At 59.2% G+C, this 12,894-nt stretch overlaps 1 protein-coding gene across 1 annotated transcript in view; it reads left to right on the top strand.

The window, feature by feature from the left end:
- Positions 1–12,894, top strand: part of EFCAB6 (EF-hand calcium binding domain 6) — a 152,251-nt gene that overhangs the window by 96,565 nt on the left and 42,792 nt on the right. The window contains exons 18-21 of the mRNA XM_037028488.1: positions 1,797–1,908; positions 4,201–4,328; positions 5,631–5,863; positions 10,085–10,181. Coding sequence (XP_036884383.1) covers positions 1,797–1,908; positions 4,201–4,328; positions 5,631–5,863; positions 10,085–10,181 — 570 coding nt within the window. The remainder of the gene's footprint in view (positions 1–1,796; positions 1,909–4,200; positions 4,329–5,630; positions 5,864–10,084; positions 10,182–12,894) is intronic.

Below are 12,894 nucleotides of genomic sequence, written 5' to 3'. Positions count from 1 at the left end.
GATGGTCTCCCGGCAACCCCTAGAGGCTCCCGTCCTTGGTGTTTGTTCTGGGGACTGCTCAAGGCGTTCTGCCGGGACCCAGATGGGTCTTTGCCTGTGTGGCTGATTTGGGTCTGTGGGAGGGCGCCAGGGCTCCACAGCAGAGACCTGCCCACGCTCAGGCCCAGTGACCTTGTCCGAGTGGAGTTCAGAGTAGAGGTTAACGTGACCTTGTCCGAGTGGAGTTCATAGTAGAGGTTAACAAGGAGAACCCCATGTCTGTCATTTCCTAATCATGTGACTGGGCAAGTCACCTAAACTCTCTAAGCCTCAGCTTCCCCATCTTCCGAATGGGGTTAGTAAGAGGGACTTTCTCAAGGCTTAGTATGAGGATTCAGTGAGACTTACACAAGGCCTCCACATACCCTGCTGCTTGGAGATGGTGACAATGACGGGGTTGATGATGGTGATGGAGATGGTGATGGAGGTGGTGATGTTGATGGTGGTGATGGAGATGGTGATAGAGATGGTGATGTTGGTGGTGATGGAGATGGTGATGGAGGTGGTGATGTTGATGGTGGTGATGGAGGTGGTGATGGAGGTAGTGATGTTGATGGTGGTGATGGAGGTGGTGATGGAGGTAGTGATGGAGGTGGTGATGTTGATGGTGATAATGGTGACAATGATGGCGATGATGGTGATGGAGATGGTTGTGATAGCGATGGTGATGGTGGTGATGATGACAGTGTGGGCTGTCTCACTGCACCCTCTTGTCTCCTTTCCCCCTTTTAGCTTTTTCCACAGAATGCAGTCCATGTCCCACTGGCCCTGCTAGTCTTCTGCTAAGTCACGCAGCGGGTCAGACCCCGGACGGTTGTTGACCTGTGTGTCCCCAGGCCTCCTGACTTAGCTCTCCCAGGCATCTTTCCTTCATGTGCCCTGGGGGGACAGTGGTCGTCGTGCTGGACATTTTGGTGATGATGTGGTGGTGATACAGGCACAGGCATATTTCGAATGGTGATTCTGTGTCCTTTTTCTAGAAGAAAGCCATGTCTTCTCATCTAACTTGCAAATACTTTGAGAGCAGCAGGGGTGGTGCCTTCCGTTCGCCTGTGTCGCCCAGCATCACTTCTAGGGGCCTCGCCTCCAGGCGGGCAGCTCTGTGGATTGTTGACTGGCCACAGACAAAGGGGCAGCACCCACTCATGCCTCCTGGACAGCCCAGCTGACCCCCTAGGACAGGTCATTCAGATCTTCCCAGTTCCCTGCTGGCAGTGCGGGGAGGGTATTTCCCTCAGTGCCGCCCCCACGTACACGGAATGGGAGCCATTTGTAAACAGCAGGTTGGCGTGGTGGGGGAAGGGGTAGTGGGTAACATTCAGAGAGTGGACTCGCCCAAGGAGAGAAGTAGGCGCCGCACCTGAAGCCTAGCTGACAATGTGGGCCATCCATCATGATGAGATTTTAATGCAAGTTTTAGTTTTTCCTCCTCAAACTGCCATGCTCTGTTTTGTTCACATTTCCCAGGATACGTGTGAATGCAAACCCGACTTGTGGGACTCGAACACAGTCAGGGCACACATGCATCTGGGCATCTCCAATGGCGGGGCCCCTGGGAAGGTCTGCAGTGCCTCCTGCTGCCCGAAGGCCATGCCCACTTGTTCCTTGTTCACTCACTGGCTCAACAAGCAAACCAGAGCCTGTGGGTGGGGCCAGACGCGCGAGGATCACGGGCTGGAGCGCAGGGGCCACGGCGGCGAGCCCACTGCGGGCCTGGGACAGCCTGACTGCCTCTCCCTCTCTCGCTTTCCTGTCAGGCGCCGGAAGATCAGGGAATGCTCGTGGGTGACGACCAGTATGCCCACCCGACGGCCAGAAAGGGATTCAAGAAAGAAAGGAGTGATCTGGACTTCGCCACCAGAGTTGGAGGTATGAAGGTAGCTGGGTGCCCAGGGCGAACCCGCTAGGATGTGTCTCCCACCTGCACTGGCCCCTCCCCGCCCGGCCCTCCGCACTGAGCAGCCAGGTTGACAGTGGACGAAGTGCACGCCCAGCTGTTGACACAGTGCATGGTCTCCGGCCGGAACATTTTTGTTTAATTTTATCTGACTGCGTTTTGGCACTTCCCCCCCAAGTTAAGCTAAACTGTGAATGCAGAATTTTGCCTGGCAGAGCCTTCTACAAACTCAGAGCAAAACGGTTTGTAAAGTTGCCTCTAAGGCCTCATGAACCTTAAATCGCATCTCACGTTCTCAAAGGTTTGCCCTCTTCTATTAGGGGCGGGTCATCTGTAGTGAGTGACACTTTGCACCAGCAGGACCGGTGTCCTTCCCCCCTGTGTGCCAGTGAGCACACGGGTTCAGTAACAGTGACTTGCCCAGGACCACCCAGTCACTGCCCCTTCCTGGTCCCTTCCCCAGATGGTGTCAGGACATTTGTCCTGTCTAGCTCAGCTTGGGCCGGAAGCTGGGTCCTCCTGCAGCCTCTGCTCCTCAGTCCACTCTCCTGGCCTCAGGCCTGGACGGTGGGGTACGGCGTCTCCCCGCCCCCTCTCCCCGTGAGGCCGCTTCTCCTGTGCTGGGGCAGTATGGGTGGCAACTCGCCCTCCAGAGAAGCCGGGGGCGGGGGGGCAGGCAGCCGTGCCCAGGGGACACACCGCTGTCATGCTGCACATGCACTGCAGCCTGGACAGGGTGGAGCGCGAGGGCCCGGCGGCACTTGCCGCCCTCTCTGGTTTGGTCTGGCGGAGGCCTGGGGCCTCCACTGAGACGGTGGCTGGGGCTCCTCACCGGGGAGACGCCGTGGACCCAAGCAACCCCAGAGGGAGAGGGTCCCGCACGGGGAGAAAGGGCAACGAGAGAAGCCATGTAGAGGGTTGGAATGTGGACGCTACGGTTGGGTGTGTGCTCTGACGTTTTTGAAGGAAAAGGAATTCACATGTAATTCAGTGAGTGTGTCTGATGTGCCAGGTGCATTCATTGTTCCAAGAGGAAACTGAGGCCCAGGGTGAGTAGGTCGCTGGCCTGGGGCCCCAGAGCAGCAAGCCCATTGCATAGTGTGAACCTGACTCGGGAGCTACTGACTGCTGTTGGCTTCCTCCCCGCCGTAGCCTGCTCTTTCACCCTCATCTTCCTCCTCCTCTTCCTCCATCAGTGCCCCAGTGCTGTCTGTCTCCCCACAGGGTCGGGTGCTGTGGTGCATGTGGGGAGCGTTGAGGTTCCGGCCCGAGGTCTGGATTGGGGGGTGGCCAAGTGGAGTAACACCACCGGGGGGCTGTTACCTGCCAGGCATCAGGAACCTGAGGATGGCCGCTGCAGGCCCAGGTGGAGCAGGGCAGGAGCCTGGTGCACGACTGGACCAGAGCACACCTATGGGCTCCAGCTGCCGTGCCCACCGCCCGTCCTGCAGACCACGGCCATGCGGAGGGCGTGGGTGCAGCATATGCCGAAAACCATGTCTGTGGTGCAGGCCCAGGTTTCCGGCCTGGCTGTAGACAGGGCCGCACCCCCACAACCTTAGCCCGACAGACATGGAAGGTCACACTGCCTTCCTCGGTGTCAGGGTCAGAGAGGGCAGAATGCAGTAACAAGCTGGCTGGGCTCCAGAGTCTGACGGGGCCTGGGTGCAGCCCTGCTGCCCACGAGCGCTGCGCCCCGGAGCGGGGGCCACCCTTGGGCCTTCGTCTCCTCCCAAGTCAGGTGCGCATAAGAATATGGTTCCTGGTGAGCAAACTCGGCACAGGAAGAGAATCTTGGCTGAAAGGACCAAGCCCAGTATCTAGCAGGTCAGGAAGGGCCTGGTGAATTAAGGACCGTTGGCTGAACCGCACATTCCTGGTTTTGGACATGATTCTGGGAAACGGAAACCAGGCAGGTACCTCATTCTCTGCCCCTGGGAAGGTGGAGATGAGCGAGATGTGCCCCTGCCCTAGAAGAGGGGCAGGAAGGCAAGACAAGCAGGTGTGCAGGGGACGGGGGTGGTCAGTATGTGCTGGATGGGAGCCTAGCAGCCTACGTGACTGGTCTTCCTGTGGTGACAGCAAAGCACCTGAGAAATACCAAAGGACGGGAGGCCGGGCCGGCAGAGCCGGTGCTGGGTGCGTCTGCAGGGCAGGTCTCTGTGCACTGTGTTTCCACCCGCCTGGGGCAGGGAGCATCCAGGTGGAAATGCCAACATGTGCACGCCACTGAGGGCGTCCTCTGCTTTGTGTGTCTGTTTCAGGTACAGAAGGGCCACAGGTGAACCCACCTCAGACTGCAGTTCCTCCCAAAAGTACCGTGACCAGCCATTTTGTCACTGCTGAAGAATGCCTGCAGCTCCTCCCCCAGAGGCTGAAGGAGTTCTTCCGGGTGAGTGGGGCCCCGTCTGCTGCTGAGCTCCCTGCCCCGCCATTCAGCCACCTTGGGTGTGACTCCACCCCCCCACACCCAGTATGGAGACCCTCCCACAAGAGGGCGGGGCTGGGGGGAGCAACCCCAGTGCAGCAAAGTTAGGGTCCCTTCCTCCGCTTCTCTGCTCCACTCACTCACCGATCCAGCATTGCACATGTCTGCCCGGGCCTGCTAAATGCGGGGCGGAAGGCACGGGCCCTGCTCAGGGAGCTCAGTGCAGTCCAGGAGGCAGGTGGCGGACAGACAACTCAGGCCCGTCAAGATGGGCTGTCACAGAGGGATCTATAGCGTGCTGTGGGGGCACAGGGAAAAGACCCCTAATGGAGGCCTTCTCGGAGGAGGTGACCACCGAACTGACTCGTAAGCCTTCAGCGTGTGCTGGCCAGAAACGAAGGCAACAAACAGTAGAAGAGGGAGCTTGCAGAAGGCAGGTGGCAAACAGGTCATGGTCTTCAGGGAAAATCTCACAGCTCAGTGTGACGAGGACGGGCTTCACGTGGACCTCTGTAACAGAGGAGATGGGAGAAATGGTGGCCATTTGAGCCCAGAGGCAGGTGCAGGGTGGCCACAACTGGGTCTGTGAGGAGTAGCAGAGGGCAATAGAGGTGGAAAGCGAGGTTGTGCGGACCTGCTGGGCACCGGCTAGGCATTCTACACGTGTTGGTACAGTCGGTCCGCATAGCCAACCAGTGAGCCAGAGACTGTTACAACCCCCTTTACAGGTGACAAGGGTGGTGAGCTTGAAACACTTCTCTTGGCCAAGGTCAGCGGCAGAGCTGGGGCGTGAGGCTCAGCCTCCCGACTCCAGAGTATGCCCCCTTCAGTGCACACAGCCTCTGTTGCCTCATCTGCGAAATGGGAATCTGAGCCCTTGGGCAACGTGGCCGCCAGAGACAGGCACCCCGTGCGGTCTGTGGGCAGCAGCAGGCACTCGGGTGGGTCTCAGCCAGGGCCAGAGTGTTAGCAGGTAGCCAGAAACCGCGCTGGCCTCTGGCAACTCCTCAGGGTGAAGTTCAGCACAGCACTTGCTTTCCTGTGGAGCAGGTGGCAGACGTGATGAAAGTTACGTGCAAACACAGAGCAGGATCTTCATCTGCACTGAAAACCTGGCAGAAAAGGCCCTGGCGAACACGGCTTATCCCTCCTGCCCCTCCCTCACGTTGGCGAGGAGTCCGAGTGTGCGGCGTACACACGGGTGGCGTACACACGGGTGGCCGCCGGCGTCTGAGGGAGGCTTTGACGTGTGTGTTCTGCTTCCAGAACCCCTACGCAGCCTTCTTCCGGATGGACGCCGACAGGGACGGCATCGTCAGCATGCAGGACCTGCACCGGCTGCTGCGGCGCCTGATGTTCAACCTCAGAGACGAGGAGTTCGAGCGTCTGCTGGGCCTTCTGGGCCTGAAGCTTAGCGTCACGTTAAATTTTCGGGAATTTCGAAATTTGTTTGAGAAGGAACCATGCACAACAGACAATGCGCCTCAGAGACTCATCAGGTAAGAAGGCGGGCGGGTCAGCGTCTGTCCGCCCGCGGGTCTCTGCCCACGCCAAGGTCAGCCTTCTCACTGCCCCAAGGGCGCAGAGCGCAGCTGCCTCCCAGAGCGGTGGTTCTGCCATCTTCTCAGTCCAGGACAGTTGCACCAAGAATGCACACCTGATGCAGAAAGACCAGGAAGCACAGCTGCAGACGAGAGACACGCCCTGGTCCAGTGCCCACGTGTTATTGTTGGATCGCACGCGTGTCACTGTCTTTTTTCCGTGCACGTAAATGTGCACACACACACATTCTTCTTTTCGGAAATCTGGGGTCAGCTGTGCCCCCTGCTCTGGAGACGCCAGGACCCCTTGCCCCCCCTGCCCAGGCCCTGTCCCCCAAGGCCGGCCTCCCAGACACAATGAGGAGGAGAACCTGGAGCGCCTTTGTCCCCACTCTCTCGGGGGAGCCACGGTCCTTGGAGCGGCAAGGAGCTCCCATCAAACCCCGGGGATGAGGCCGGCGCATCCGGCGCCACTGAGGTCTGCTGAGGGCTGGCTGGTTTGAATGGAGCCAGCCTGCAGCCCCTCCCTGACCAGTTATTGGAAGAATCACAGTATTTTTGGAGCATCCCGTCCCCCGTGATGACGAGGAAGTGTGTTTTCTGCTGCAGTGGGGGCGTCTGGTGGTGGTCTGCCCTTGAGGCGCCAGCAGGCCAGGGGCTGCAGACTCTTCCCCAGGCAGGGGCAGCGCCCCCCCCCGCAGGGCTGTGTGGTAGCTGGCCAGGCTACAGAAAGCCCCTGATCTCACACCTGAAGTTTTCTGCCCGAATTTGTTGGGCTTGCGTTGTCTCTACCTAAGCAGAGCAAGCAGGAAGGAAGACCACTCCAGGCTCTTTCTAAGGGAGCGGATCACATGGCATGGGAGCCAACGCCTGCTTCTAACTGCTCAGTTCTGAGAAGCTCTCATGTGAGACTTGATTGCTCAACAGTAAAACGGCACAAAAGACGTACTTCAGAAGGAATCTTCTGGAGAATGTATGCAGGATGAGCATGGGACATTCCAAGCACAAACTGCAGTCTTCTCATTCAATGGCACGGCCTTCCTTCCTGTGTCTCTTCCTTCGTCCGTCAGACAGTTACGAGGCCCCAGTGGGTGCTGGCCGCTGCGCCGGGACTTGTGCACGTGGATGGAGACAACACCCCCTCCGAGGGGCTCACAGTGGGCTGGAGGACGGGCGCGCTCCGAGCCCCTGCGGCCAGCCCTAACTGCACAGCAGACGCGTCTCTCGCTCGGCTGGGCTGCTTTGGGTCACTCCACACGAGTGCAGTGCACGTTGGAGGTGAACCCGGAACTTCCCATGATGTGACCTGATTCACCCACTGTGTCATGGGGGCTCTGTCCACGTCCACATCGCCTGCCATAATGCCCTAAGGACCCAGGCAGCACATAACACGGGTGTGCTTGCGTCTGTGACGGAGGACCGGCCGAAAGGAAGTCCGGACCGACAGGGCCAGCACTTGGAGGGGGAGTAAATAACTTCCGGAAGAGCTGTGGGAGGACCTCCGAACTCTCCAGAGGAGACAAGTGTGTACAATGGGAGACATAGATGGGGAACCACTAAGAAGATAACCTAGCCTGTGGCCTGGAACACAGACGGAGTCGGCGCGGGCTGCTTGGACAGACGCTCGGACTTTGAGGAAGTAGAGCGCCGCCCGGGGTCTCGGAGAGAGCACTCCGGGAGGCCCGGGGGTGTCCTCTGGGTGTGGGCAGGACTTAGCAGGAGCCTAAAGGCTGAGGCAGGGGACGTGTGCCCCTAGGCCCTACAGTCCTTCTAGGCCGTTGTCATGAGAATGCACCGCGGTCCTGCTGCGCTCCCCAAACCTTAGTGTGAAGTAGTGAAGAGGGTTAGACTGGCTGATCTCTGGGCTCTTCCCCTGGAGATTCCATGGTTCTGTGTAGTCCGGTAGGCAGTTGGGAGAGATGGAATGGCAAAAGAGGTGAGGGCACAGGCCCTGTGGCCGGAGGTCTGGGTGGGCGGCGCCCAGGGACACCAGGAGACGGACTGGCCTCTTGAATGAGTAAATAAACTTCAAGTGGAAGGAGAGAGAAAGCCAAGGGTTATCGGGAGCCAGTAGGGGGATGTGATGCTGAGGCCAGGCCCTGGGTTGGCATTCCAGCCTGGGGTGGCATTTAAGGAGCAGCGCTGCGAGGCAGTGGGGAGGAGAGAGGCAGTTCGAGTGCTCCATGTCACAGAAAAGTCCGCGACATCCTGGACTTGGCAGCATGGAAGCAGCTGGTGAGCCCAGAGCCCGGGTCAGCTCAGGGAAGAGAGGCGTCCAGTGTGGTTTTCTCAGGTGTCTGGACCCGCACGCCGACGTCTGCCAGGAGGGGAAGGGAAGCCAGGCAGTCTCTCCCCAGCTTCGTCTCAGCAGGAACATAGGGTCGGGAGGAGACCCACTTCCTCCCAGCTGGTCTTTTGCACCCTGCGAACTGAGAAGATGCGAGAATTTGTGCACACCAAGACACGGAGGTCAAGGTCTATGTCATTCATCGATGAACAGCTGCTCCGCATAAGACCCCCTCTGGGCAGCACACAGCTCAGCAGCACAGTGTGGGCCTTGGGTGATGACGGCCACCCTGGGCTCGGTGACCCTGGGTGCCGGCCCTGTGCACCACCCTGTGGTGTGAGGGGCAGGTGGGTGGCTGTCGGAGAGCCACAGAACTTCTGAGAGGGCGCTGCCAGGAGAGGCCGGGTGGAGAGCGGCTGTAGCTGCCGGGTTGGGGGATTCTCGCTGCCATGCCAGGCTGGCTGGCAAATGTCTGCTTTGGAAATGTCTGACCGTGGCGGGACGTTCCAGGAGAGCCGACCTGGTCCGGGAGCTGTGGGCCGTCTCCTCCGGTCCTGACCCTGGCTGGGGCCGCGCACTCGGGCAGGGCTGCGCTTGTTCATCTAGACCAGAACGTGGAGTGGAAGGAGTGTCCTCGGCATGGGGCGCCCGGGAGGCGGCCCTCCCCTACACAGAGCACTGGGCCTGCTGGAACTTTTCCTGTGAGGGGTGACATTGAAGTGGACACCACGCCTGCTGTTTCCGATAAAAAGGGAAATGGCCGCGAGGAAAGCTTCCTGGGCGCCCGAGGGCCAGGTGGGGAGCCGCAGCCTTCCCTGCAAAGGGACCGGCAGGGCCAGCACCGCGGGGCCACGCAGGATGCCGTGTGCCACGTCCCTGGTGGCAGCCATCACCCTGGAAACCCGCGTCGTGTTCCCAGCCCCTGTGTCATGTGCCGGGGTCGTCGTCACAGCAGCGCTGCTCTGAGCATTACCCACATCTTGTCCCCTGTGGCGTGGGGACACACCTCCCTGTGTTTCCTCAGCGGGGTGACTGGGACCTGTGGGCTGTCCCCCGCCCTGGTCTTCCTGCATGCCTTGTGGAGAGATTCACTTGAGGGTCCGTGTGGGATCCGGGCACGTGCACAGTGGGGACCCCTTTGGGGAACTGCCAGGGGACGTGTACCTGTAACCCGTCTTGCCAGCGGACCGTCCTGAGTGCTTGGCCTCCACAGGGGAAACATTACAGGGGCAGGCCTGGGTGTGGAGCAGCGGTGGTCCCCAAACCGGAGGGACTGATGCCTCTGGGAGCCAGGCAGCTGCAGAGAGAGAAGTGGTGGGGGGGCGGCAGGCTCCCACACACGGGGGCACCCCCAGTCCTTCAGCCACAGCCTCCCCCGCGCCACCCCGTGGCAGGGCCAGGCCACCAGCACAGGCCCCTCATCCCAGGAGTGAGTAAATGGAACGGAGCAGCTTGGCCTCCTGGAAACCTTGAACCCTAGCAGATGCCAGGACTCTGTGAGGTGCTTCCCGTCGCTCCTGGACTGCTGGCCTCCCTCCCCATTGTCGCTCCAGTTCGTCATCCCAGAGATGAATGTTTTTAGTGGTTTTCTTCCAAAGATACTTCACGTTACATCGCATCTTCCCCTGTGAGACCCAGCGAGCCCTGCCTGTTATGGGAAAAGTTCAACAGCATTTAACTGAGAATACATCAGGACTCACGCACACTGGTGACTCCCCACCATGCAGCTGGGGAGAGAAGCTGTATTTTAAAAGTTAAGTCAGAGCAGACGGGAAATAACAGGCTGTAACGGGACCTTTGAAGCAGCAGGGCCGGGGGACCCTGCGGGGAGAACTAAGTCCACCAGATTTAAACATCTCCATATGTATTTATTTGTTTATTTTTCTTTTAAGAGCAAAACAGAAGGTCACAGATTCCGAACTAGCTTGCGAGCAGGCTCACCAGTACCTCGTTACCAAAGCAAAGACCAGATGGTCGGACTTGTCTAAGGTAAGGAGCGCTTACCTCCCTAAGAGGGAGGGGGGCTCTCAGTGCTCCAGGCTCCCCGGGGCCCAGTCACTGAGGCGGAAACTGCGCTGTAGGCCCGACGCCGTGACCCCTGTAGTCTTAAAATGCTGTGTCAACGCAAGTCCTCACCTTCAAGGTCGATCGGTGTTTCGGAAAGTAGGAAATTATAGGAGTTGCACAATAGAAATTCCTGGCTTTCTCTCAGGTTTGGTGTGAATTAGAAACTTAAATGAAAAGTGGGAGATGCTGCCATATTTACTTTCCCACAGTAAGAACGCACTTCAGAAAACCGCTCTCCCTGTGCTGCCAAGGCCCTAGGAAGTGCATTTAGAAGGAGAGCGTGCACCGCGTGTCCCGAGTGGCCGTGGTCTGGGTGCCAGGCTCTGGGGTCACCGGGTCACCACACAGCACGTCATCTTCACTTTAAAAAGTGGTTTTAAAGCTGCCGTTATGAAAGTCACTGCCCATTACTTTGAGGGTGTCTTCACCTTGTTTCGTTCAGTTTGCTCCTTCTTGGCCTGCGCCCAATGGGGGGCTTGGTCTTTTCAGTCCTTCAGGGCTCCTGGGCAGCCACTCCCCCATCCCCTGTCCTCAGTAGGGCCTGCTCAGCCCCGCAGAGCTCTCAGGCCCGGGAAGGGGATGGGAACGGGCAAAGGCAGATGACTGACAAAGCTGGGGGCACTGCGGAGGAGCGAGCAGGCTGCCGGAGGGCGCCCGGAGGAGGGGCTGCAGGCAGGTCTGTGCTCCTGCCTTACGTCCACGCCTCTCGAACGGCTTCCTCCCTGGCTCCTGACATTGTGGGCCCCTTCCTGCCTCGCTGGGCCGTCCTCTCCTGGGATGTGCTGACTTCTTCTCTCTCTGTGTGGACCTTCGCTCCTCAGAGATGCCCTCCACCCGCACGGCCTGGACAGCCCTCTTTGTCCCTGTTGTCAGAACCCCAAAGGTGTGCAGGAGTGTAGGGGTGAGGGGGCACGTGACGGAGGCAGTGGCTCTGTGCGAGGTGGGCACCGAGGAGGAAGGGGCGGTGGGGACCGCCCGCTGGGCGGGGCTGCAGGGAGTTCAGCAGGGCCGAGTCCGGGGAGCCAGCTGGGTGGTTTCCAGGGCCAGGCTGGGTGGGTGGGCCGGGCACAGGTCACCGCAGGCCTGACGAGCTGTAGGCTGTGTTCTGTCAAGTTGCAGTAAGGTGCACACGCCATAAAAATGACCATCGGAACCATTTTTAACTACCAATCGAGTGGTATTAAGGCCATTAGGTGCTGTAACTTTTTAAAGGGACCTTGAAATCTTTCAGACCTAATATTTTTAAGCTTAATTGTTTTTCAAGTTGTGACTACAGTAGAACACAGTAATAACATGTGTATGTTACTGTGCATGCATAGAGTATGTGCACATCCGTGTGCTGTGATGCGTATAAAAACGACGTGTGTACATTTTTAAATAAGTTCAAGTGCATTGCGAGTCGCATCCCTCCGCGTAACCACCACCCAGATGAAGGAGTGGAACGGAGCCAGCGTCTGGGACTAGGTCGGCCGCCTCGCCCGGGAGGGGCCAGGCCATTCCTGGTTTTGGCTTCGTGGCCACAGAGCTCCTGCTGCAGCTGCTCCCGCCGCCGTCGTGGCCCCCGCCGCTGTCCGCCGTCTCACCCTTGACCTCTCTGGCGGGCGGGCGGCAGCGTCCCACGGCAGCTTCAACCGGCCTTCGGCGGTTACTAAGCAGACTGGGCATCTTCCCACCTTTTATCCGCCAGTCAGGCTTCCTGCCTGTGAAGTCCTGCCTCTGCCGGGCACAGTTGCCACTCGGGTGCCCTGCCTTCCTCTCATTGGCCAGCAGGAACTCTGGCTGGGCGGGCTACTCGTCTGTCGTAAGAGACAGGTGACGCGAGTGGGTGACGCGAACGTCCTCCTGTTTCGTTCTGTCTGGGCCCTTTGTACAGGGTACCTTCTGAAATAGTTCTTTTTCACGCGGTCAGGCCTATCCGCGTTTCCCCGAAGGTCTCACCAAAGAAGTCGGGAAGCTAGTTCACATTCCCTCCTAGGGGCTTAGCCCCTCACCCTCCACCTTCCGAGCCAAACCCGGCACGGGTGTCCGTGGGCGTGCTGTGGCAGGGCTCCGGGGGTTCTCCTGCGTGGAGGCTGCGCCGGGTGCTCCGTGCTGGTCTGTCAGTCCGTCTGTCCCGCACCAGCACTGAATCTGCAATGTCGCCGCCGTCACTTAGGGACACACCCCCATGGGCCGGTAGGCAGGTCCCTGCTCCTGGTCCCCGGGAGTCCGTCCGGTTCCGCAGTGGGGAACAAGCGCCTGTCGGGGTCTGCGGGCTCGAGAGCGGGCGCACCTGCACCTGTGCCGGCCCCCCGCCCGCCTTCCCGCGGCGCTCCACGTGCCAGTCTTGCCGGCACTGGTGAGACTGTCCCTAGGGCTTTCTGTTTTTGATGCTATGTGTAAATGTTATTTCCAAAAAATTCATTTTCTGTGTCTGATACATACAAGGTGGAAGATTTTGCCTACGGTCGTAGAATCCAGGTTTCTTGCTAAGTTCTCTCACTGTAACACTTCGTGTGTGGAGGTTTGTATTCCTGTACAGGCAGGCAGCTGACTGCGAATGTGACAGTGGCATTTCCCTGCCCCAGCGCTGCACCTTTCACGCCTCCTTCCCACTTCCCTGCACCGCGTGTCCCGCGTGGTGCCGTGGAGCTCC

This window comes from Sturnira hondurensis, unplaced genomic scaffold (assembly GCF_014824575.4).
Source record: "Sturnira hondurensis isolate 20B ecotype Veracruz unplaced genomic scaffold, ASM1482457v3 Scaffold0019978, whole genome shotgun sequence".
In the NCBI taxonomy this organism is placed as follows: Eukaryota; Metazoa; Chordata; class Mammalia; order Chiroptera; family Phyllostomidae; genus Sturnira; species Sturnira hondurensis.
This window is presented reverse-complemented; position numbering and strand designations above follow the sequence as displayed.